This window comes from Dendrobates tinctorius, unplaced genomic scaffold (assembly GCF_039654945.1).
Source record: "Dendrobates tinctorius isolate UK_male_01 unplaced genomic scaffold, ASM3965494v1 ptg000224l, whole genome shotgun sequence".
Classification (NCBI taxonomy): Eukaryota; Metazoa; Chordata; class Amphibia; order Anura; family Dendrobatidae; genus Dendrobates; species Dendrobates tinctorius.
Window position 1 is genome coordinate 4,334,015 of NW_027361891.1, and position 25,137 is coordinate 4,359,151.

Genomic DNA, 25,137 nt, shown 5'->3' on the forward strand with positions numbered 1-25,137 from the left:
AGTCAGGAACCAGATTATATAAGTTATAGGAGTGCTAGACCCCCAGAGCTCTCAACATGACCGGTTAACCGCTGTATTGACAAAAGAAATTTACACTGTTAATAAAGACGGTAAGGTGCTTCTTTTCAGCACAGGAGTAGCAGCAATCAGATGTGGCGGTCTTCTGGCAACCCCTTGACATCTCCATGCTCAGTCGGACAAGAAGATTTATTTCTTCTGATGTCCCAGCCCTTCTACTCAGCTCACAGTGGTATGTGAGCTTATGATAAAGCTCCTTTTAATGAGACATTTGTTCCAGGAGCTTTGTTTCTTCAGACTGCAGCCAGTCAGGCACATGACTAGGAAAAGCTGCTGTTTGAAGTATGTGATGGGGGCCATTTTATCATATACTTGGAGAACCCTTTTAACACAAAATAATGGACGTCACTTCAAATTCCACTAACATTTTAACCCTTTAAAAGTATTTAAACTTCTCACCATCAATCTCAAACTCACATGTTATATGCATGGATATATATCTTGTGGAGTGTCATTTGCTGAAGAGAAAAGACATGGATCACAATTCGGTGGAAGATATCATTAGTTACAGCAAAGAACTGGTCAAATCCCCAACATTTCTCCTGATCAGCTTCTAGGATGTTTGCCAGTACTGGAGTGAAAAGTGATTGTAGGCCACTAGAAAAAGAGAATACAAACAGAATTTTATTTAACTGCCTTGTTGTGCAATTTACTACTCTGCAACAATGGACAGTGGTCTTACAATAAAGTAGTAGATATATCTCCTTATTGAAACATGGAATGCAGACAGGAAAAAAATAAATTAAAAAAATATATATATCATTAACCCTTTAATGACGATGTAATTTTCCATTTTTACGCTTTCGATTTCTTCCTCTTCTTCCACAGCCATAACATTTTTATTTTTCTGACGGCAATCATTAGAATGCTTATTTTTTGTAGGATGAGTTGAATTTTAAAATGGCATAATCTATTTTGCCATACAAGTGTATTGACAAACAGTAATAAAATTCCAAGTGGAATGAAATGGTGAAGAAAAATTACATTTCAACATGTATTAGGTTTTGTTCTTATGGCATTGATTGAATGATAAAGATGATCTTGAAACAGTATTGTCCACGTCGGCATAATTAATGATACCCTTCTTGCATCAATTTTTCTTTTATTTAAGTGCTTGAAAAAAAATTCTTAATTATGTGGAAAAATGTTTCCTTTGTGTAGCAAGATCTGCACCATTTATTATTCCATTAATGGACCTGGGTGAGAGCTTATTTTTTTCTGTAGTTAACTGACATTTTTATTGATACCAATTTAGGTTATACATAAAATGTATTGATCGCTATTTATTGCATTTTTTAGTGAGCCAAGTTGACCAAAGAAATGTAATTCTGGTCTTTAAATGTTTTTTTAATTTTACATTTTCATAGACTGGACTTTTAAAGACACTACAATAAAAAAAAAGTGTTTAATTATTTTTTAGTTGCCTTAGGGGACTCGAACCCGTGATCATTTTAGCGCTTTTACTATATTCTGCAATGCAGCAGTACTATAGGAAAAATCACGACATCCTATGGCGCTTGACCGTAGCTAAACTTCAACAAGCCCCCGACTGCCATGGTAACCCACACGATGGCTGAGCTTCAATCGTGGCTGATCAATACAGATATTGGCTATGCATTATAGCCAGCATCCATCACGTGAGGAGTGAGATTAACTCCTAAGCTCCCTCCATACCCGAGGAGGCGTTTATTATCAATGTAGTGTAGGAATGGGTTAAATGGGGTATTCCTCTTTCAGAAAATCTGCTCCGGGTCACAGGACAGGCAGGAAAGCAAGTTTTATTTTTTTGAGCAAACACTGTCTAGGTATTGGGTGATTTTGAAAGGGGAATACCCTTATAAATTAGGGTTATGTGCACAAGGCATCTTTTTCAAGTGCGTACCCTCTATAACCCACCTGAAAAAGAGGAACAGAAATACTAAAAGAAAGAAAAAAAAAAAAAAAAGGAGGGGGTACTCAGGGAAATAAATATCCCTCGACTATTCTCCCACCGAGTTACCTAGTGCGAATATATTGTTTAAGGTTTATTTAAAGGGAACCTGTCACCCCCCCAGGATGTTTTTCAGATAGAGTCACCTTCAGCAGTACTAAGGCTGTATTCTTTGAAGGTGGCTCTTCTTTTTCTGACCCCCTAGTAACGCTGAAATATCGACTTTTTTAAATAGCTCCTCATACCTGTAATGTGTCCCATAGGTATGGTGTGTCCCCCTGTATCAGCCGTCCATCATGATGCCCCTGTGCAGTGCGTGCTGCCCGAGAACAGACATCAGGCTATTGCGCCTGCATGTGGTGGAGGCCCAAGTTCCCGCCCCACAGTGTGCTATGATGTATTCACACTGCGGGGCTGGGGCCTCAGCAACATGCAGGCGCAATAGCCTGATGTCTGTTCTCGGGCAGCGCGCACTGCGCATGCCCGAGCACTCTTGCCACAGCAGAGGCGCTGGCATTCAAAACAGGAGGAGGCAGCGAAGCACAGGGGTATCATGATGGACGGATGGTGGGCAGCGCCCAGACACAGGACAGAGGCATAATCGACAGATGGTAGGCGGCTGATACAGGGGGACACACCATACCTATGGGACACATTACAGGTAAGAGGAGCTATTTATAAAAGTCGATATTTCAGCGTTACTAGGGGTCAGAAACAGAAGAACCACCTTCACAGAATGCAGCCTTAGTGCTGCGGAAGGTGGCTCTTTAACTGAAAAACGGGGGGTGGGGGTGATAGGTTCCCTTTAACATTTGCACAGCAATCACTAAGCAGCAAAAAAGAGGCTTGTTAGAATGCAGGAAAAGGGTGCAAAACAGACATAGGGGAGGCTACGGCAGCTGACAGGTTTTCTTAAACCAATTTTTCATTTCCAAAGACACCAACCAGTTAAAATAAACAACCTGCCTATTCTTCACGCGGCTTCCGCACGGTAGCAGATCGCTTTTTAATACACACAAGGAGAAAAACAAATCACTATTGGTGGAGAATTGGCTTCAAAAAGCAACTGGTGAGAAAACAAAAAAAAAGACGTTTCAGGAAAAATACCATCTTCCTGAAGAGTCCATTACAAAACTCGGTGGGGATGCCAGTGCCTAGAAGACTCCGTGTGCACATACCCTTTACTTAAGTCTTTGTCATACAGTATGCAAACCTGTAATTATCAGTGACTTGTGTGACAATCCATATTATCAGATTATATATACGGCAAAGTCCCTCTCATTCTGCTTAACAAGATTATGAAAAATATAATGCAGTTGTAAGCACTTACAAAGATAAATTACAACTAAGGGGCAATTCCCGACTCCAGTCTATCGGACCATTTTCGGCTCGCTGGACACCTGATATTGCACCAGATGGTTTCCCAGTAGTAATTTTATACCTGTAGGAAGAGAAATAACATTATACACATACTTACAAGAATTTCCCTCATGACCGCATATTGTCAATGTCAGTGGTCTTCAAAGATTGGTAACCAATAGCAGAAAGACATGAAATATCTATAACACTGTAGGACTGATGGTCACACAAGTTTGGCAGCTCTACATCACCTAGTAATTAAGTGTTCCCACTAAAACGAACACTCCAGGAAGGACACTATTTTATGCCTAATGCAGGTCATTGTTCATCAAAGTAACCAAAGAGAAAGTTCTCGGTGTCATGTACCACTCCCTCAGACTACCTGCTAGGAATAGCACATCAGTTTTGTCCAAAACGCTCCCTTAAACTTGTAATATTTTCCCACTCAATCTGACATTAAAGTGAAGAGAAACCTCTCCATGCTGCTCCATAAAATTGTCAAGGCAGCTGTCCAATGACCAGCAAATATTGTATATGTCTCTCACGGAGCCCCCCTCCCAGTACATAGACTGGCTTCTGTGTCCTCTCCTCAAGGAGATTCCTTCGTACATAAAAGATTCGAAAGATTTTATGACAGTTCCAAAACAATTTGATTGGCAAGATAATTTCCGGATGGCATCCATAGATGTGGAAAATTTATACACCAGAATTCCACATAAGGGAGGAGTAGACACAATCAGACAAGTGCTGTTGAGTTCTGATAGAGATCTGAGAACTATTAATTTCATCACAGATGGTCTTGATTTCATTCTTACGCATAACGCGTTCCAATTTGATAATGTCTGGTACAGGCAAACAGAGGGTACAGCGATGGGTACTCCGGTCGCATGTACCCTCGCTAACCTGTTTGGCAGTTTTGGAGGAGAAGGTAGTTTATGCGGTCACCAATCCCTTTTTGAAACATATAAAATTATTCATTCGTATGTGGACGATATTTTCATTGTATGGGACGAGTCAAAAGAGGATTTCAATTTATTTGTGGAGTTTCTTAATTCACATAATAATATGAATATGAAGTTTACTTCACAATTTGGAGGTTTGGAAATAGATTTTTTGGATGTCAAATTAAAGTTAGCTAATGGAGTTTTATATACAGAAATTTTTTGCAAATCTTCATCCACAAACTCCCTCTTACACATTACAATAGTGCACACCCCCATTACGTAAAGAATTCTTTGCCTTATGGTCAATTTTTGAGACTAAAGAAATTTAATAGTTATAATGAAGGTTTTCAGAGACAAGCGAATGAATGAATGAATGAAGCAGATTCAAAAAAAGAGGATATCCTGATTCTGTTCTAGATTCTGCCTTACAGAGAGTTAATATCGAACCAGTTATTACTGCTGGAAAGTGACAGAGACCTTATAGATGTGGTCAGTAGGGGTCCCCTATTTGCGAGTAAAAGAAGTACTAACCTTCGGGATTTATTAGTCAAGAACAGATTTCAAAATAAATGAAATAATTGGTTGGAATCCAGTGCCCCAAAGGGAAATTACATATGTAAAAACTGTTCTTGGTGTCCTTTCAATTTAAGTGGTAAAACTGTAAAGATGGGACCTATATTTCATGAAGTCACGGAATTCATTACTTGTAAGACCACCTTTGTAGTGTATGCATTGCTTTGCCCATGTGGTTTTTTCTACATTGGGAAAACGATTCGGCCCCTCTGCGTAAGATTCAGGGAACATTTCAATTCTATCAGCACAGGAAAGGGTGTCCCTAGACTAATAGAACACATGAGGAAAGTACATGGAGGGAATGCGGAAGCATTACGGTTTACTGGCATCGAAAGGGTCTCTACAGCGCAGTATGGAGGGAATCATAAAAAACATCTTTTACAAATAGAGGCTAAATGGATCCTCCGTACAAACCCAACGCACCTGTGGCGTCTAAATGAAAAAGTGGATATGTCCGTATTTCTCTGAAGCGGCTATGATTGCTGGTTTTATTGCATATGGTGTATGTAAATTATGCTTGTTTTTAATTTAATTTTTTATTTTAGGGTTTTTTTTAAGACACGTTCAGGTAAAGGGTGGAGTTTTTTTGTTCACACATGTGATATAAATTAAGTGTTTCCTTGAGCCTGAGCATAGGACCTGTTGCAGTGCATTGTGCACGAAACGGCTGTCGTCCGTCTTTTTACATCTCTCACGTGCCACTGCCTATGCTTTGTCAATATGAAATAAAGTAAATCATTTCAAGAGAACGGTGAGTGCCATCCTGCTGTCTTTTTCCACTATTGTATATGGATCAGACTCTAATTAACGTCTCTATTCATACTATAAAACCAACGGAACCACCGAGAAAATGTCCAAAATTACTTTATTAATAATAAGTATTATATATATATATATATATATATATATATATATATATATATATATATATATATATATATATAAAAATAGATAAATCACATGTGTATAAGAGGGGGGGTGTCAATGCCATTTATAAGGCACTACCGGGGACCAAAGTATATAATGACATACAAATATATACACAAAAATAATAATAATTTATATAATTATAAATATCAATATATAAAGTGACCGTGCAAAAAATATGAAACAAAATTTAATAAAGTGCAGAATATAGCGCAGCAAAACAGCAATGTGTGTATAAAAAGTAAACAGTGCAACATAACCACAACTGGTGGCGCTAGTGCATGAAATAGCAGTAAATTGCTGTAAACAAGTTGCACAAACAACAGAAAGTGAAAGTGAATAATCAATGCTGCGTATAATACCTATATGCTGCAAAGATCCCCGGGATGTGCCAGCCCCGGCGCACGTTTCGGCGTAGCTTCGTAGCCCTGAAGCGCGTCGGGGCTGGCACATCCCGGGGACCTTTGCAGCATATAGCTATTATACGCAGCATTATTCACTTTCACTTTCTGTTGTTTGTGCATCTTGTTTACAGCAATTTACTGCTATTTCATGCACTAGCGCCACCAGTTGTGGTTATGTTGCACTGTTTACTTCTTTTTATACACACATTGCTGTTTTGCTGCACTATATTCTGCACTTTATTAAATTTTGTTTCATATTTTTTGCACGGTCACTATATATTGATATTTATAATTATATCAATTATTATTATTTTTGTGTATATATTTGTATGTCATTATATACTTTGGTCCCCGGTAGTGCCTTATCCATGGCATTGACACCCCCCCTCTTATACACGTGATTTATCTATTTTTATATATATATGCTTATTATTAATAAAGTAATTTTGGACATTTTCTCGGTGGTTCCGTTGGCTTTATCTTATTGTACCGTGTGTTCTTGTTTATATTCCATGTGTGTTGAATTGTCATCATATCATTGCACTTTCTCCTGGAGTATATTTTAATTTTAGTCTCTATTCATACTAGCAGAAACTGCCAATAGGAAAATTAAAGACATACATGACTTCTTTGTTTCGGCGAGGACCCTCAAAAGGTCTGAAAGGAAGGCTGCCAGTTGCTGCATGGTAGAAGGTCACTCCAATGCTCCACAAATCCACGGTGGCACCATATTTCTTCTGGTGTTCTTTTCGAAGCACCGCACGTTCATACATATCTGGGTGCTAGAAAAGATATTTCTATTACCAAGTAAAATATATAGATATTTTGGTTGCAGGCTATTAAAATACAACATCGCCGTCTTAGAAGTGACACTGGAGATATGAGAATCACTTCTGGTCAGAAGTTTTAAAAGGGGTTGTCCACTACTAAGACAATCACTTCTCAATCCCTATGTTCCCCCATGTAAAATAACTATACACACCTCCGGTGCCAGCACCATTCCTGTGGCGTCAGCAATGGCTTTTGTAGGGATCGTGTCACATTGTTATATCACATGATCCCTGCAGCCAATCAGCAGCTTTCAATTCCTCTGGATGCATGTGATTTGTCCAAAGGCAAGGAAAGTAAAGCCAGTGCTGATTGGCGGCAGGGATATTGCGATATTGTTCGGAGAGAAGAGTGTGCTGGAACGCTGATGGCATTGGAGTATATATGTTCTTATTAATATGCAAGGGGGTGGGAGAGACATAGGGATGGAGAAAAGGGTTATCCTAAAGGCAACTCCTTTAAGTCTTAAAAATCCATCTGAAACGCTGACATGTTTAAAGAGATAATATGGTTTAACCCCTTACAGCCCAAGCCAGTTTTCATCGTACGGACAAAGCCCCACTTTTCAAATCTAACTAGTGTCACGTTATGTGGTAATAACTCTGTAATTCATACACTTATTCCAGATATTCTGAGACTGTTTTTCATGATTCTTTGTGAGCGGTTAATTTTTTGGTTGACATTGCTATAAAACGAAAATGATATCTGAAATTTTGAACAAAGTTTAAAGAAAAAAAGCTGTTTTTTATGCCATTGAACCAGATAGTCATGACACACAAAATAGTTAACAACATTTACTATATGTCTACTTCAACATTTTTGAAACATTTTTGTGTTCGGTTAGAAGGCTTAAACATTTAGCAATAATTTTCATGCTTTTAATGAAATTTACAAATTCAACATTTTATTATTATTTATAAGGATTACTTCACTTTTGATGTAATTTTCAGGTGTCAGAAAATGCTAAAACAAATACTCCGTTTTAAAACTACAAACATTATGTTTGTTAACCCCTTTTCCAAAATAGAACACAAATTTAAGTTCTGAGAAGGGGTCCACATGTGTGGAGAAGGCTCAGGAGCTGAGTTCTCTCCACACACGGATGTGTTGGCAAGAGGATATAGCCAGAATCAATTTCTGACAGACGCAGCCGAATTTAGCACAACTGTTAACCATTTAATCGCTACTATCAAGCTCTGACAGCAGCATTTAAATGGACCTGTGCCAATGCTCACACACCCCGATTCCTGAGATGTGATCGTGGGGGATCAATTGGTTACTTTAACAGCCGGGGGTCTGCTGTAGATCCCCATCGCTGTCATTTCGGTCATCCTGTGCAGCTCAGCTGTAGGATGAGCTTCATAGGAGACCAAGACTTACACTGCATACTGCAGTATGAAAACACAATAACAAAAAATTCTAAAGTCCTAAAAGATTTAAAGAATAATGTGACCTTCATTACCATTTCTATATTTTGTTGTCCTTTTAATTGGAAGGTGATCGGTGTGGTCTGGGTCCCAAGATCAAAAACACCCCCAGAAGTGTGAATTTTAGGAGCTAGGAGCACATAGCTAGCTCCTGCCCAAGTGTACACACAGAGTGCAGTACAGATATAATAGCCTAGGAAGCTGAGCAGGGTGGATTAAGGCAAAAGAGATCCGTCCCCATGACAAGTTTCCTTGGTCCTATCTTGTGACGACTCCTAGAGTGGACCCTCTGGATCGTGGCACCAACCTTCCCAGGGCGAGCTGGCCTAGTGAGGACCACCCCCTATACTGGGAGTGTCAGGGGCAAGCCCCAGGGGGTATGGTACCACGACTGCTGGCATCAGGTGGCCGGCTGACAGGAGACACGAATGTGTGTGTGTCTAGGAACTGGGGGTGTGCAGTGTGCCAGAGTGTGCAAAGCGTACGCAGAGTAAACAGGATGAGTGTAAGGGAGTACAGGACAATACTAGGAGTGTACACAGGAGTGCGCTGGATGCTAGATAGTGCAAGGCGAGTACACAAGAGCACGTATGGCGTATACAGGCAAGCACGCCCGGGTGAGAGCAACGCAGGGTGCTTGCAAAGGTGCACGCCACAGTACAGAGTCAGACAGAGCGTGCGCGGAGAGCACGCCGGAGTACAGCGTTAGACAGAACACAGAGCAGAGTGTATGCACGGAGCATGTGCTGGGAAGTACGGCTAGGCATAGTATAGGAACAGCGAACAAGGCAGAGTCCAGGAACATAGCAAAAGGCAGAGGACCTGAATACAGCGCACAGCCAGGCAAGGACTAACAAGACCAAGCCAGGAAGCACAACAATAATCAGGCACCTCCCATAGGAAGAGGTAGCCTGATATAGCACATGAGTACAAGAACTTCCGGGTCAAGTCCTCCAGTATCATAGAGAGGACAAGACCGAAGACAGAGCTGGGCAGAGCGCGCGTGAGCACTGGAACATAGCGCAACCACGGAGCTAGGAGCGAGAGGTGCGCGTGCGCACCCAACGGGACCCTCGGAGCGGCCGCGGCACCGGAAGTGGTGACGACGGGCCCGGGGTCCCGCCCCCAGGTGGGAGAGGCGTGACAGTCCACCCCCCTCCCTTTCTAAGGCTGGAAAGAAACAGACAAAATCTGAGGAGCATGGATATTCTCTCTGGGTTCCCAAGACCTTTCTTCAGGGCCAAAACCCTTCCAATCAATTAAGAAAAGAGTTTTCCCTCTTACCTTCTTCATGGCCAGAATGTTGCTTACCACATACTCATCCCCCGCGCCAACAGGCTGAGGAGTGTGGCCAGTAGAAGGATGGAACCGGTTCAGTATCACAGGTTTGAGGAGGGACACATGGAAGGCAGGGCTGTGGAGTTGGAGTGGGAGCTCATTTTGGTGGAGTCGGTATAAAATGGACCGACTCCGAAAATATATAATAAATTGAGTACAGTAGTTCAATGCAGAATGTGCTGAATATTTATTCATAGGAATTTGGTAAAGTTATGAAAAGTCCTATAAATGGCTGTTCTATTCCTGATCTAAGGCTACATTCACACACAGCGTTTTTGCTGCGTTTTTTTGAGGATACGTTTTTCAGCTGCAAAAGCAGATCAGCTTTTTAAAAAACCGCATCACCTGAAAGGTTTTTGAGCTTATAGATAATGTTTTCAATAGCAAAAGCAGATTAGAAATCTGCTCTATCCATATCTTATCTGTACCAAAAAGAATGAAAGCCGGGTAGCACACAGACTAACATGCCTTTTTTTTTTTTTTTTTTTAGCACCAGTCAGGTACACCTCATAGCTGCCCAAAAGGACGCCCAGGACAGGCATTGCTCATCTTCAGTAACACATCAACATCAATTGATAGTTGGAATAAATAGACTGCATTCACCACATCTTAAGGTGCAGGCTTTATTTTCAAGTGTAGGGGTGTGTAGTATAAGGTTCTGCAGCAGTTGAGGTGTGCAGCATGAGATTCTGCGGAACAGTATGAGGTTCTGCCCCCCCCCCTAGTTTTGATCCTGGCTAACACCGTTTCTTATAGATATGGCGAACCCTCAGGTAACCCTAAATGAACGTCAATGGACACAGGTGGCTAAATTGAAGGAATTGCTTAATCACCTATTTACCGTGACTAAAAAATTACAAGCTGAGGATTTGCTATTTTGCCTGTCCCAAAGAGGAGATTTAATCGCAGATGGCATTTCTGCTTCAATGAAACGGAGAGAGACACAGCTATTGGAAAATAAAAATTTTCAGGCAGCTGTTTATGTGGACCCAAGTCATCGTATATTGCTTGATGATCAACAGCTTACTAAAGGAAAAGAAGCTCTGACTGAGGTAGCAGTTAGGATGAGTGGCCTACAGGAGGACTGCCAGGCGCAAGAGGACTTGGGTCCTGACAGTGCTACTGCTGCCATATCTTCATCCTCATCAGATGAGGAGTTTGACTTTGACAAGTATTTGGATGATATGGAGCAGGCAAAGCGTTGCTGCAAGGAAAAAGATTTCACTCCGTCTCCTATAGCAAGCAGATTGACCATATTTCAGCAAAATGTTTCACTTGCTCTCAAAGAAAAAGAAAAATTCAACCGTTCATCAAAACTGACTGTGCATGAGGCAATTCCTTTATACTTGGAAATTGTTAGCGATGTTGCCCATGTGGTTACGGCTTTGCCTCCAGCCCAAGTTAGTGTAGAGAGGTTGTTCTCTGGCCTTAAAATTATTAGGTCAGATTTTAGGTAAACTTTGAAGGAGGATCTGATGGAGGAAATTCTATTTCTTAGAACAAATTCATAGACTGCACAAATGTTATTTAGTATGTTTTTGTTGAAAACTGTTATTTGACACTTACATAGTTTATTACATAGTGTTCTATATAAATATATATACTATATATATATATATATATATATATATATATATATATATATATATATATACACACAGTGTGTATATATATATATATATATATATATATATATATATATATATATATATATATATATATATGATATTACATATTTACAATTTATTACAGTTGTGTTCTAAAGTTGTATTCCAATAAATATATATTATGTTCTATCTAAATGTCTTGATTATTCTATCATAAAAATGATTAAATGTCTGATGTTCACATTGTACTACAATAAATTTTTCACTTAAATATAAGCAATATATGTTGGAGTCGGAGTCGTGGAGTCGGTGGAAGGGAAATTGAGCAGTCTGAGTCACAGGTTTGGCTTACCGACTCCACAGCCCTGAAGGAAGGAATTGGGAATATGGAGTGAAGGGGGTAATTTCAGTTTTGTACGCAACATCATTAACGCGCCTGATAACCTCAAAAGGACCGATGTAATGGGGGACCAGTTTGTAAGATGGTACCTTAAGGCGGATGTACCTGGAGAAAAGCCACACTTTGTCACCAGGAACGTCCAGGCGCCTCTTGTCAGCGTGTTGTTTCATCCTGTCACGTGCTCTCTTAAGAGCGGTTTTGGTCTCCTGCCATACCCTGGAGAACTCCACAGATAGAGAGTTGGCCGCAGGTACCCCTGAGACAGGAAGTACCGGAAGAGGCACACTGGGATGCTGTCCATAGACGATGAAGAAGGGAGACTTGGTGGACGATTCGCTGGAGTGGTTATTGTAGGCAAACTCAGCCCAAGGAAGTAGACTGACCCAGTCGTTTTGATGAGCATTAGTAAAGTGCCGGAGATAGGATGTAAGGATCTGGTTGGTACGTTCCACTTGCCCATTGGTTTGGGGATGATAGGCGGAAGAAAAGTCCAATGTCACATTCATGAGTCCACAAAGAGCTCTCCAAAACCAGGACGTGAATTGAACCCCTCTGTCAGATACAATGTGCAACAGGAAACCATGGATTCTGAAGACGTGGGAAATGAAGATCTTCGCCAATTCAGGGGCCAAGGGTAGACCGGGAAGAGAAATTAAATGGGCCATTTTCGAGAATCGGTCTACAACCACCAGGACCACAGTACAACCGGAGGAATGAGGCAAATCGGTAATGAAATCCATGGCTATGTGTTGCCACGGAACCGAAGGTACAGGAAGCGGAAGCAGAAGATTGGAGGGTGGCTGCCTGGGTACCTTGTTCTGAGCGCAGGAAGGACAAGAAGCCACAAAGTCTTTGACATCTTGGGGATAAGATGGCCACCAATAGTAGCGTGAAATTAGGGAGATTGTCTTCTTGACACCAACGTGTCCGGCAACCATGGACGAATGTCCCCAGTTCAACACTCGTCTCCGGTTGTTCTCAGCCACAAAAGTTCTTCCCGGAGGTAACGTAGTCAACCTGACAGGAGCCATGGTAATAACCTTAGACTGGTCGATGATATGAGAAGGATCTTCTTCAGCACAAGTCGACTGGAAAGACCTTGACAATGCATCCGCTTTAATGTTTTTATCGCTGGGCCGAAAATGAAGTTCAAAGTCAAAGCGGGCGAAGAACAACGACCACCTGGCTTGCCGGGAATTGAGTCTCTGAGCAGACTGGATGTACGCCAGGTTCTTATGGTCCGTATAGATCTTGAACGAATGTATAGCGCCCTCCAGTAAATATCTCCATTCCTCCAGGGACAAACTTAATGGCCAACAGCTCTTTGTCGCTGATGGAGTAGTTTCGCGCAGACGAGGAGAAAATTTTAGAAAAGAAGCCACAGATGACGATGTGTCCGGAAGATGACCTCTGCAGAAGGACTGCGCCGACCCCGGCAGAGGATGCGTCCACCTCGAGAGTGAAAGGTTTATTAACCTCAGGACTATCAAGCGAGGGAGCCGAGGCGAAAGCTTGTTTCAAGGACTGGAAAGCTTCTTCTGCCTCAGGGGACCAAGCATTTGTGTTAGCCCCTTTGCGGATTAAGGATGAGATAGGGCGAACCAACGAAGAAAAATGGGGAACGAACTGCCGATAGTAGTTCGCAAAGCCGAGGAAACGTTGGATTGCCTTCACCCCATGGGGCCGTGGCCAGTCGAGAATGGCAGACACTTTTGCTGGATCCATTCGGATACCGGAGTCTGAAATAATGTACCTAGGAATGGCAAGGACGTCTGTTCGAAGACATTTATCGAGCTTAGCATAAAGGTGGTTCTCCCTCAAGTGCAAGAGGACTTGGCGCACGTTTTTTCTGTGAGCAGACAGATCAGGGGAAAACACGACGATATCGTCCAAGAAGACTACCACGCAGGAGTACAGCATATCCCGGAAGATGTCATTCACGAACTCCTGGAATACCGCTGGGGCGTTGCAAAGGCCGAAGGGCATGACCATGTACTCATAGTGACCATCTCGGGTCTTAAAAGCGGTCTTCCACTCATCATCGGAGCGAATACGGACTAAGTTGTAGGCCCCACGAAGATCCAACTTAGTATAAATTTGTGCTCCTCTAAGCTGGTCGAAGAGCTCCGGGATCAGTGGTAGTGGGTACTTATTCTTGACTGCGATATCGTTCAGTCCTCGATAGTCTATGCAGGGAAGGAGGGAGCCATCCTTCTTTTTGACAAAGAAGAACCCAGCTCCTGCGGGTGAAGAGGACTTGCGGATGAAACCTCTGGCAAGATTCTCTTGGATATATTCTGACATACCTTGGGTTTCAGCAGGCGAAAGCGGGTAAACTCTGCCCCTGGGTGGGGTAGAGCCAGGAACGAGGTCAATCGGGCAGTCGTATGGTCGATGAGGCGGCAGAGTCTCGGCCTCCTTTTTGTTGAAGACATCCGTGAAAGACCAATAAGCCGACAGCAGACCTGCAGGTGCCGAGGACGGACAGGTAAAGTTCGTGGGATGGACAGACGACAAGCACTTCTCCTGACAAGATGGCCCCCAGCGGATTATGTTGCCCGACCGCCAGTCCAGGGTTGGCTCATGAGTCCATAACCAAGGGACACCAAGAAGAAGTCCGTGGGACATAGTCGACAAGACATGGAAGGAAATCTTCTCCCAGTGTAGAGCTCCAATCTGCATCTCAATCTCCTCGGTGATATGGGTAACGGTCTCCTGCAAGAGTTTACCATCGACCGAAGCAATTACCCGAGGAGTCTCCAGGGATCTGACAGGAATCCGGTATTTTTTAACCGCCTTGAGCCTAATAAAGTTCCCTGCCGCTCCTGAGTCTAAGAAAGCCTCTTCAGAATAGCACTTAGAGTCCACATGCAACAGAACAGACACGATCAGGGGAGGAGAGGAATCACGTATACCTAGGGAGGCCTCTCCTACCAGACCTAGGCAGAGAAGTTTTCCGGCTTCTTGGAACAGGAGCGAAGAAGATGAGAAGGACTCCCACAGTAAAGACAGAGTCCTTGTGTGTGCCTCTCATTTCGACGCTGTTCGGCCATCTTTAAACGGTCCACCTGCATAGGCTCCGGAGTGGAGACCGCAGAAGAAGGCACGGGTCGTGAGCGGGGAAGACTGCAAGTAGACGGAGGGAGATGAGGAGATCTTCTCTCTCTGGCTGCCTCACGGGTACGCTCTTATTAACGCAGGTCAATGCGTGTGGCAAGAGAGATCAACTCCTCCAAAGAGGTTGGAGTATCCCGACCCACCAGTTCATCTTTAATCCGACCGACATTGTTCCAAACGAGTTCGGAGGACAAGGTGCGAAACCGGATGGCATATTGTCCTACCGATAGAGTACCCTGGTGGAGGTTAAAGAGGGACTCTGTGGCGGAAGCCAGAAGACCCGGCTCGTCGAACACCTTGCGAAAGGTGTCCAAAAAGATGGAAAGCTGAGCGACGAGGGGATCATCACGCTCCCAGAGAGGTTTTACCCATGCCAACGCCTCTCCCTCTAAGTGGGAAACAACAAAAGCAATTTTAGCACAATCGGTGGGGTAGTACTGCGGCAAGAACTCAAAATGCAACCGGCATTGGTTCAAAAAACCCCGACAAAACTTGGGGTCACCACTGTATCGGGGTGGTTTGCACAAGCGCGGCAGCGGGTGCGAGGCCGAAGCCTGGGCAGAAATGGAGGCAGCAGACTGAAGGGAAAGAAGTCGGCTATCTACCGATGCCATAGAGCCGAGGATTTGGGCCTGGGTGTCGCGTTGCCAAGTGAGCTCTTGTTGGAGACTGGCTAGCTGGGATGCATTCCCAGGATCAGAGGATTGCAAGGAGGACAGACGGGACTCCAAGGATTTCAAAAAGGACATGATCCTGGTCTGGTTTTCCCGTATGAACAGCAGCTCCTTTTGGGCGGAAGCCGTGGTACCAGCGAAGTTCATGGCCTGATGATACTGTGACAACTCCTGGAGTGGACCCTCTGGATCGTGGCACCAACCTTCCCAGGGCGAGCTGGCCTAGTGAGGACCACCCCCTATACAGGGAGTGTCAGGGGCAAGCCCCAGGGGGTATGGTACCACGACTGCTGGCACCAGGTGGCCGGCTCACAGGAGACACGAGTGAGTGTGTCTAGGAACCGGGGGTGTGCAGAGCGTACGCAGAACACACAAGAACACATTGACCAAAAGTCCTGAATGTAAAAATATATATACTTTATTTTGTAAATAAAGGTACTTGAGGTATTTCAAAAGTAGCAAAGCATCAGTGTTTTATAATATAAAAATATACATAAGAGGGCAGTACTATCCATTTCATAAGGGCATATTATTGCAGTAAATGGTGCTTACAAATATATATATCTCAACAGTGAAAGAAAAACATTTTTTAAAAACCAAAATAATAATATATACAGTTGTGGCCAAAAGTATTGACACCCCTGCAATTTTGTCAGATAATACTCAGTTTCTTCCTGAAAATGATTGCAAACACAAAATTCTTTGGTATTATTATCTTCATTTAATTTGTCTTAAATGAAAAAAACCACAAAAAGAATTGTCCTAAAGCCAAATTGGATATAATTCCACACCAAACATAAAAAAAAGAGGGTGGACAAAAGTATTGGCACTGTTCGAAAAATCATGTGATGCTTCTCTAATTTGTGTAATTAACAGCACCTGTAACTTACCTGTGGCACCTAACAGGTGTTGGCAATAACTAAATCACACTTGCAGCCAGTTGACATGCATTAAAGTTGACTCAACCTCTGTCCTGTGTCCTTGTGTGTACCACATTGAGCATGGAGAAAAGAAAGAAGACCAAAGAACTGTCTGAGGACTTGAGAAACCAAATTGTGAATAAGCATGAGCAATCTCAAGGCTATAAGTCCATCTCCAAAGACCTGAATGTTCCTGTGTCTATCGTGCGCAGTAGGGTGACCGCAAAAAATCGATGTCGGAATTTTGTCCGTCTGGACCCCACAAAACGATTCCCCTTTCCAGATATTGAGATAGCCAAAATTTGAGCTCGATCAAACGACGTTAACCCGTGCCGCTCGTCGCTCAAAGTTTGAAAAAATCCAAATTGAGGTATTTTAAGATTTAGGTATTTTGCATAGTCTGTTAGACTATAAAGAATGTGACAACAACATTGCAGAAATAGCCCTGACCAAATTTTCGAACCATTTGTGGTATTTGAATGCAGAGTTGGTGGGATTATCGTTTTTTGATCCCACCATTACAGACAATGAAAAGTTGTTAATGGCTAATAAATTGCTCAGTAGCACAGATGAACCATCAGAGCACGCTAGGGTTGTAAATCCAAAAGTTAGGAAAGAAAAATTAAAAGAGGTAGGAAGTAACCGACTTTAACGACCTTCTGACAAAAGATGAAGAACAAAAGCAATATGTCCTGCAAGTTGTAAGCAAATGCCGAGCATTATATTCTGACGTTTCAAAAACTACTTTAACAAAAGCTCTAGAATAGATTAGATAACTATGTAAAATTATCAACTCATGTAGGTTAGCGTGCTCTGATGGTTCATCTGTGCTACTGAGCAATTTATTAGTCATTAACAACTTTTCATTGTCTGTAATGGTGGGATCAAAAAACGATAATCCCACCAACTCTGCATTCAAATACCACAAATGGTTGGAAAATTTGGTCAGGGCTATTTCTGCAATGTTGTTGTCACATTCTTTATAGTCTAACAGACTATGCAAAATACCTAAATCTTAAAATACCTCAATTTGGATTTTTTCAAACTTTGAGCGACGAGCGGCACGGGTTAACGTCGTTTGATCGAGCTCAAATTTTGGCTATCTCAATATCTGGAAAGGGGAATCGTTTTGTGGGGTCCAGACGAACAAGATTCTGACATTTTTTCCCCCCCATATGAGATCCGGTCACCCTAGTGCGCAGTGTCATCAAGAAGTTTAAAGCCCATGGCACTGTGGCTAACCTCCCAAGATGTGGATGGAAAAGAAAAATTGACAAGAGATTTCAACGCAAGATTGTGCGGATGTTGGATAAAGAACCTCGACTAACATCCAAACAAGTTCAAGCTGCCCTGCAGTCCGAGGGTACAACAGTGTCAACCCGTACTATCCGTCAGCGTCTGAATGAAAAGGGACTGTATGGTAGGAGACCCAGGAAGACCCCACTTCTTACCCCGAGACATAAAAAACCAGGCTAGAGTTTGCCAAAACTTACCTGAAAAAGCCTAAAACGTTTTGGAGAATGTTCTCTGGTCAGATGAGACAAAAGTAGAGCTTTTTTGGGCAAAGGCATCAACATAGAGATTACAGGAGAAAAAAAAAGAGGCATTCAAAGAAAAGAACACGGCCCCTACAGTCAAACATGGCGGAGGTTCCCTGATGTTTTGGGATTGCTTTGCTGCCTTTGGCACTGGACTGCTTGACCGTGTGCATGGCATTATGAAGTCAGAAGACTACCAACAAATTTTGCAGCATAATGTAGGGCCCAGTGTGAGAAAGCTGGGTCTCCCTCAGAGGTCATGGGTCTTCCAGCAGGACAATGACCCAAAACACACTTCAAAAAGCACTAGAAAATGGTTTGAGAGAAAGCACTGGAGACTTCTAAGGTGGCCAGCAATGAGTCCAGACCTGAATCCCATAGAACACCTGTGGAGAGATCTAAAAATGGCAGTTTGGAGAAGGCACCTTCAAATATCAGGGACCTGGAGCAGTTTGCCAAAGAAGAATGGTCTAAAATTCCAGCAGAGCATTTTAAGAAACTCACTGATGGTTACCGGAAGCGGTTGGTCGCAGTTATTTTGCATAAAGGTTGTGCAACCAAGTATTAGGCTGAGGGTGCCAATACTTTTGTCTGGCCCATTTTTGGAGTTTTGTGTGAAATGATCAATGTTTTGCTTTATGCTTCATTCTCTTTTGTGTTTTTTCATTTAAGACAAATTAAATGAAGATAATAATACCAAAGAATTTGTGTTTGCAATCATTTTCAGGAAGAAACTGAGTATTATCTGACAGAATTGCAGGGGTGTCAATACTTTTGGCCATAACTGTATTCACAAGTAAGGTGCATACAAATTAGTAAAAATTGTATATCAATTCCCTATAGGTGTATATCATACTTATACAAATAAGAAAGCGTATATAAAATGCAAAAAATATGTAGGTATTAAAGCGCAATATTAGTGCAAAAGTGGTAGTTAGTCACCGGTTAACGGTATTTTTCGGAGTCCATGACAGCACCACCTGAGAGAGGGGATCCGCCCCCCAGGAACAGGAAATCCTACAGATACATAAGGGCGGCACCTCTCCAACGCATCAGTTGGTTTACAGAGCACAAGAGGACCACAAAGGTTAATAGCATAATTTATATACAATACTATTACACGACTATTAATTACCCGTGTACATATAAGAGGAAAAAGTGCACACCCAAGTTAAACTAAAGGGAGGGAATATACGGGTGCTGTCATGGACTCTGAAAAATACCGTTAACCGGTGAGTAACTACGACTTTATTTGGTCGTCCATGACAGCACCACCTGAGAGAATTAAAGAGAGTAATAATTACTTTAGGGAGGGACTACAGCCTGCAGAATCCTGACACCAAAGGAGAGGTCTGAGGAAGCACCCAGGTCTAGTCTATAATGGTTGTAGAAGGTGCTCGGAGAGAACCAAGTAGCTGCCTTACATATCTGGTCGATCGAGACCTCCGATCTCTCTGCCCAAGAGGTTGCCATGGCCCTGGTGGAATGCACCCTCAGCTTGCCAGGGGCCGGTTTGCCTTTTGAGGTGTATGCTAATGAAATGGCCTCCCTAATCCATCTTGCTAGCGACCTTTCTGAAGCCCTAAGGCCCTTTCTAGTGCCCTGATAGGAAACAAACATGGCATTATCTTTTTTCCAGGGGTCGGTAACTGCCAGGTACTCTAGGACAGGGGTCCCCAACCGCCGGTCCGCGGCCCAGCACCGGGCCGTTGCAGTGCCCTTGCCGGTCCGCGGATCCAAGGGGAGCCGGGGGGCGGTGCAGCAGCTGATACTCACCCTGCATCCCGCGGCGGCTTCATCCAGCGGCGGCTTCATCCAGCGCTGAGCGGTCACGTGCTACCGCTCATTTAAGGTCATGAATATGGACGCCACTCATCTCCCATAGGCGTGGCGTCCATATTCATGGACCTTAATGAGCGGTATCATGTGACCGCTCCGCACAGGAAGAAGCTGAAGCGCCGCGAGATGCAGGGACGTGCAGCGACGGGAAGGAAGTTCAGCGACGTGAGGGTAAGTATGATGGGGAGGATGGGGGAGCTGAGCGGAGCCATAAATATAAGGGAGGGAGAATGGGAGCGGAGCCATATATACAGGGGAGGGAGAGTGGGAGCGGAGCCATATACACAGGGGAGGGAGAGTGGAAGCGGAGCCATATACACGGGGAGGGAGAGTGGGAGCGGAGCCATATATACAGGGGAGGGAGAATGGGAGCAGAGCCATATACACAGGGGAGGGAGAATGGGAGCGGAGCCATATATACAGGGGAGGGAGAGTGGGAGTGGAGCCATATATACTAGGGAGGGAGAATGGGAGCGGAGCCATATATACAGGGGAGGGAGAATGGGAGCGGAGCCATATATACAGGGGAGGGAGAATGGGAGCGGAGCCATATATACAAGGGAGGGAGAGTGGGAGCGGAGCCATATATACAGGGGAGGGAGAGTGGGAGTGGAGCCATATATACTAGGGAGGGAGAATGGGAGAGGAGCCATATATACAGGGGAGGGAGAGTGGGAGCGGAGCCATATACACAGGGGAGGGAGAATGGGAGCGGAGCCATATATATAAGGGAGGGAGAGTGGGAGCGGAGCCATATATACAAGGGAGGGAGAGTGGGAGCGTAGCCATATATATAAGGGAGGGAGAGTGGGAGCGGAGCCATATATACAAGGGAGGGAGAGTGGAAGCCGAGCCATATATACAAGGGAGGGAGAGTGGGAGCGGAGCCATATATACAAGGGAGGGAGAGTGGAAGCAGAGCCATATATACAAGGGAGGGAGAGTGGGAGTGGAGCCATATATACAAGGGAGGCCGGGAGAGTGGGAGCGGAGCCATATATACAAGGGAGGCCGGGAGAGTGGGAGCGAAGCCATGTATACAAGGGAGGGAGAGTGGGAGCGGAGCCATGCATACAGGATGGGACAGGGGAGCCATGTATACAGGATAGAAGAGTGGGAGCAGAGCCATGTATACAGGATGGGAGGATGGGAGCGGAGCCATGTATACAGGATGGGAGAGTGGGAGCAGAGCCATGTATATAAGGATGGGACAGGGGAGCCATGCATACAACAGGGGGAGCCACACAGAGCTGGACGGGGGGGACCACACATACATTTTCTGATGATTAGAAAATAATCAGCATGTACAGTACTCCAGTACAATTGTTCTTAAGTGCTCAATGCTCCATTTCCTTGTAGGTTCCAATCATCATTAGCAGTGACGGTCATCAGTAGAAGTAGCCCAGTGCTCCCACTGAAACAGAGAAACAAGCCAGGTGCTCCCACTCATTCAAAACCTATGGTGAGTTGAGTCACATTAAAAATGTTATAATTAAATGATAAATATGCACTGCTAAACTACAACCGCGTCCATAGCCCCGCCCCCTTATGACCAAAGCCCTGCCCTTGTCACACCTCCATCCCCGCCCTGCCAGGCCATGGAAGAATGGTCTTGGTTCAAGCCGGTCCCTGGTGCAAAAAAGGTTGGGGACCACTGCTCTAGGAGACGTCTAACGTCTAGCGTGTGTAATTTCCTTTCCTTATCGTTCGTAGGATTAGGGAGGAAGGATGGAATAACTATCTCCTGAGTTCTATGGAAACTGGAGGCTACTTTAGGCAGATATGCTGGATCAGGTGTAAGAATTACCCTGTCGTCCCTCAAATTGTATGTAAGGAGGAAGTCTAGACCGCGCCTGGATGTCACTAACTCTCTGGGCTGATGTCAACGCTACCAGGAGAGCCACTTTAAGGGACAGGTTTTTTGTGGAAGCTGATAAAATAGGCTCAAACGGGGCCTCTGTCATGGCCGTAAGGACTAGGTTTAGATCCCATGGCATAAATTTATTTCTCACTACCGGTCTGGACCTGCATGTTGCTTTAATAAACCTATTGATCCAATAGTTACTGGCGATGTTGAAGTTGAAAAGCGCCCCTAGAGCAGACACCTGTACCTTAAGGGTGCTGGTGGAGAGTCCCATGTCCAGACCTCTTTGTAAGAACTCTAAGATCTGTGCTATGGGAGTGGACTGTCCAGCTACTACCCCCCTGAGCCCTGAAGGAACCTTTTCCAGATCCTAACGTAGATTTTGGTTGTAATTGGTTTTCTGCTTTTGAGAAGGGTGTTAATTAGGGCCGGGGAGAAACCTTTCTCCTTTAGTAGTGCCCGTTCAAAATCCACGCCGTCAGATGTAGGCCAGCTACCTGAGGATGGTAAACTGGGCCCTGGGATAGGAGGTCTGGGATGTTTGGTAGCAAGAGGTCGGACACCGACACGGTCCTGAGGCATGAGAACCATGCCCTCCTGGGCCAAAACGGGGCGATCGCTATAATCCTTGCTTTGTCCTTCCTGACCTTCCTCATCACCAGGGGAAGTAGAGCCAGGGGAGGGAAGGCGTATGCTAGCCCGAAGTCCCATTTGATCAGAAGAGCATCTACTGCCAGAGGATTCTCCCTGGGATTTAGAGAGCAGAACTGAGGCACGTTCCTGTTCTCTCTGGTGGCAAAGAGGTCCACTTCTGGCTGCCCCCATTTTTGTACGATTCGATCAAAGATGGACGTTTTTAAGGACCATTCCCCCTGCTTTAGAAGGTTGCGGCTTAGGAAGTCTGCTGTGGTGTTTTCTTTTCCTTTTATGTGCAGAGCTGTTAAAGACAGGAGATGTTGCTCTGCCAATTGGAACAGCTGTTCTGCTACCTCCATCAGGGGCCTGGAACGAGTCCCACCTTGGTGGTTGATGTAAGCCACGGTGACCGGATTGTCGGAGAATATTTGAACATGGTGACCCTGTAGATACACAAAAAGGTTTTTGACTGCCTGGTCTACGGCTGTTAGCTTTTTCAGGTTGGAGGACATTTCCAACTGATGGCATTCCCACAGGTCCTGGATTAAGATTTCCCCCATGTGGGCCCCCCAACCCGTAGGGCTTGCGTCTGTGGTGACTACCCGGGTTACGTTATATTCCCAGGGCACCCCTCTGGCTAGATTGTTCTCATCTAGCCACCACTCAAGGGATCTCAAGGTATGTTGGGACAGAGTCAACTGGCCTTCTAGATAACCGCCCAGGATCTTTTGATGGCGTAAAACCTCGCCCTGTAGCACTCTTGTATGGAAATGGGCCCATTGGACCGCGGGGATGCAGGATGAGAGAGAACCCAGGAGGGACATTGCTTTCCTGAGAGACATGGTAGGGCTATTGGAGGCGTGCAAGACCAGCTGACGTAGGCGAACTAATTTTTCGGGTGGAAGACGACACTCCTGATTCTGCGAGTCTAGGGTTAAGCCCAAGAACTGCTGGACTTTCATGGACTGTAGGCGGGACTTCTTAATGTTTAATAGCCACCCTAACTGCTCCAGAGCTGATTTTGCTTTTTGCAACTGATCGAAACAATGGACTGCTGTTTTGCCTACAATAAGGAAGTCATCCGGGTAAGGGATTACTAGGATGTTTGCTTCCCGCAGATGGGCCATAACCTCCGCTATAACTTTAGTGAACACCCGGGGGAGACTGCTATACCAAAGGGAAGTGCGACATTGAAAATGCTTTAACGACCCCTGTAAATGAACTGCCACTCTAAGGAAACGCTGATGAGACGCATAGATGGGTATATGGTAATAAGCGTCTTTTAAATCCAACACCACCATTAAACAATTTTCAAACAGTAATTTTATTGTGGAACTGATCGTTTCCATTTTGAAAGGTCGAATGACCAGGTATCTGTTGAGTGCCTTCAGATTGATTATGGTCCTGTAAGAATTACCTGGTTTACGGACCAAAAATAGGGGGGAGTAGAAGCCTTCGCCCTTCTCCACCTCTGGTACCTTTATCAGTACTCCTTTCTGACATAGGTCAACAACTTCGGTCTCTAGGGCAGTCTGTTCCGCCAGGGAAGACCTGAGCGGGGTGACCCTGAAACTGTTCTGGGGGACACAGGCAAATTCTAGCTTTAGGCCTGAGGCTACCAACCCCAGGATCCCGTTACTGTTTGAGATCCGCGACCAGGCTTGGCAGAAGGCCAACTGTCTACCTCCCACCGCAGCCTCTAGTCATTGGGGAGGTTTCTTGGTCTCACGGGATGCTTCCTGGCGTCCCCCTCCAAAAATAAACCTGGTACCTTTTTTCTTTTTATCTTCCCATCTGCCCCGGTCCCTGGATGACCTCCTCCGAAAAAATCTCTTCCTAGCAAAGGGACGTCTATAGGAAGGGGTGGGCAGGGAAGGGAATTTCTTTATCGTCGCCAGCCTTCTCTAGGAGTTGATCTAGGACTGGTCCGAATAGATATTCCCGAATAGATATTCCCCCTCACACAGGATGGAGCAAAGCCGGGATCTGGCCTGGATATCCCCGGGCCAGCATTTCAGCCATACAGCCCGTCGGGCTGCATTTGAAAGCCCTGCGGCCTTGGCTGCCATTCTTGCGGAATCTGCCGAAGCGTCGGCTAAAAAGGCTGCCGCATCCTGGATGGTAGGTAGGGTTTTCAAGATAGATTCCCTCGAGGCTCTGTCCTCTAACTTCGTTTCCAGCTGATCCAGCCAGACCATCATAGATCTGGCTGTGCAGGGAGCTGCTACTACCGGTCTCAGGGCGCTAGCTGACATTTCCCATGTGCCTTTCAAGTAGGAGTCTGCCTTTTTATCCAGCGGATCCTTTAAAGAGACCATGTCATCAAAGGGGATTGCAGATTTTTTGGACGCCTTAGCCACTGCTGCATCCAATTTTGGGGCTTTGTCCCATTTATTTACCATGGGGTCCGCAAAGGGATATCGCTGTTTAAAAGCTGGTGGTAGGGAGCCTTTCCTTTCTGGTTTCCTCCATTCCCTATTAATCAAATTTTGGACCTTGTCGTTTAACAGGAACGACTTACGTTTCCTGGGGTCTAAACCCCCGAACATTAGGTCCTGCGCTGACCGTTCTGGTTTTGTGTCTGTTACCCCCATGGTAGCCCTGACTGCCTTGACTAGTTTGTCCACTTGTTCCAGACCTAGGCAGAAACAACTGGCATCTTCCTCTGAAGAGGACGCAGAGGTGGAGGGCTCTGAGGAGTCTTCATTTCCTCTAGGGTCAGCTGAAGAGCCTG

At 44.5% G+C, this 25,137-nt stretch overlaps 1 protein-coding gene across 2 annotated transcripts in view; it reads right to left on the minus strand.

The window, feature by feature from the left end:
• The window catches only part of TBK1 (TANK binding kinase 1), a 143,763-nt gene that overhangs the window by 82,323 nt on the left and 36,303 nt on the right, over nucleotides 1–25,137 (minus strand). For both annotated transcript variants that reach the window (XM_073555458.1, XM_073555459.1), the window contains exons 6-8: nucleotides 6,837–6,997; nucleotides 3,339–3,449; nucleotides 496–675 (exon numbers count right to left, since the gene is read on the minus strand). In XM_073555458.1, the coding sequence (XP_073411559.1) occupies nucleotides 496–675; nucleotides 3,339–3,449; nucleotides 6,837–6,997 (452 nt within the window). The remainder of the gene's footprint in view (nucleotides 1–495; nucleotides 676–3,338; nucleotides 3,450–6,836; nucleotides 6,998–25,137) is intronic.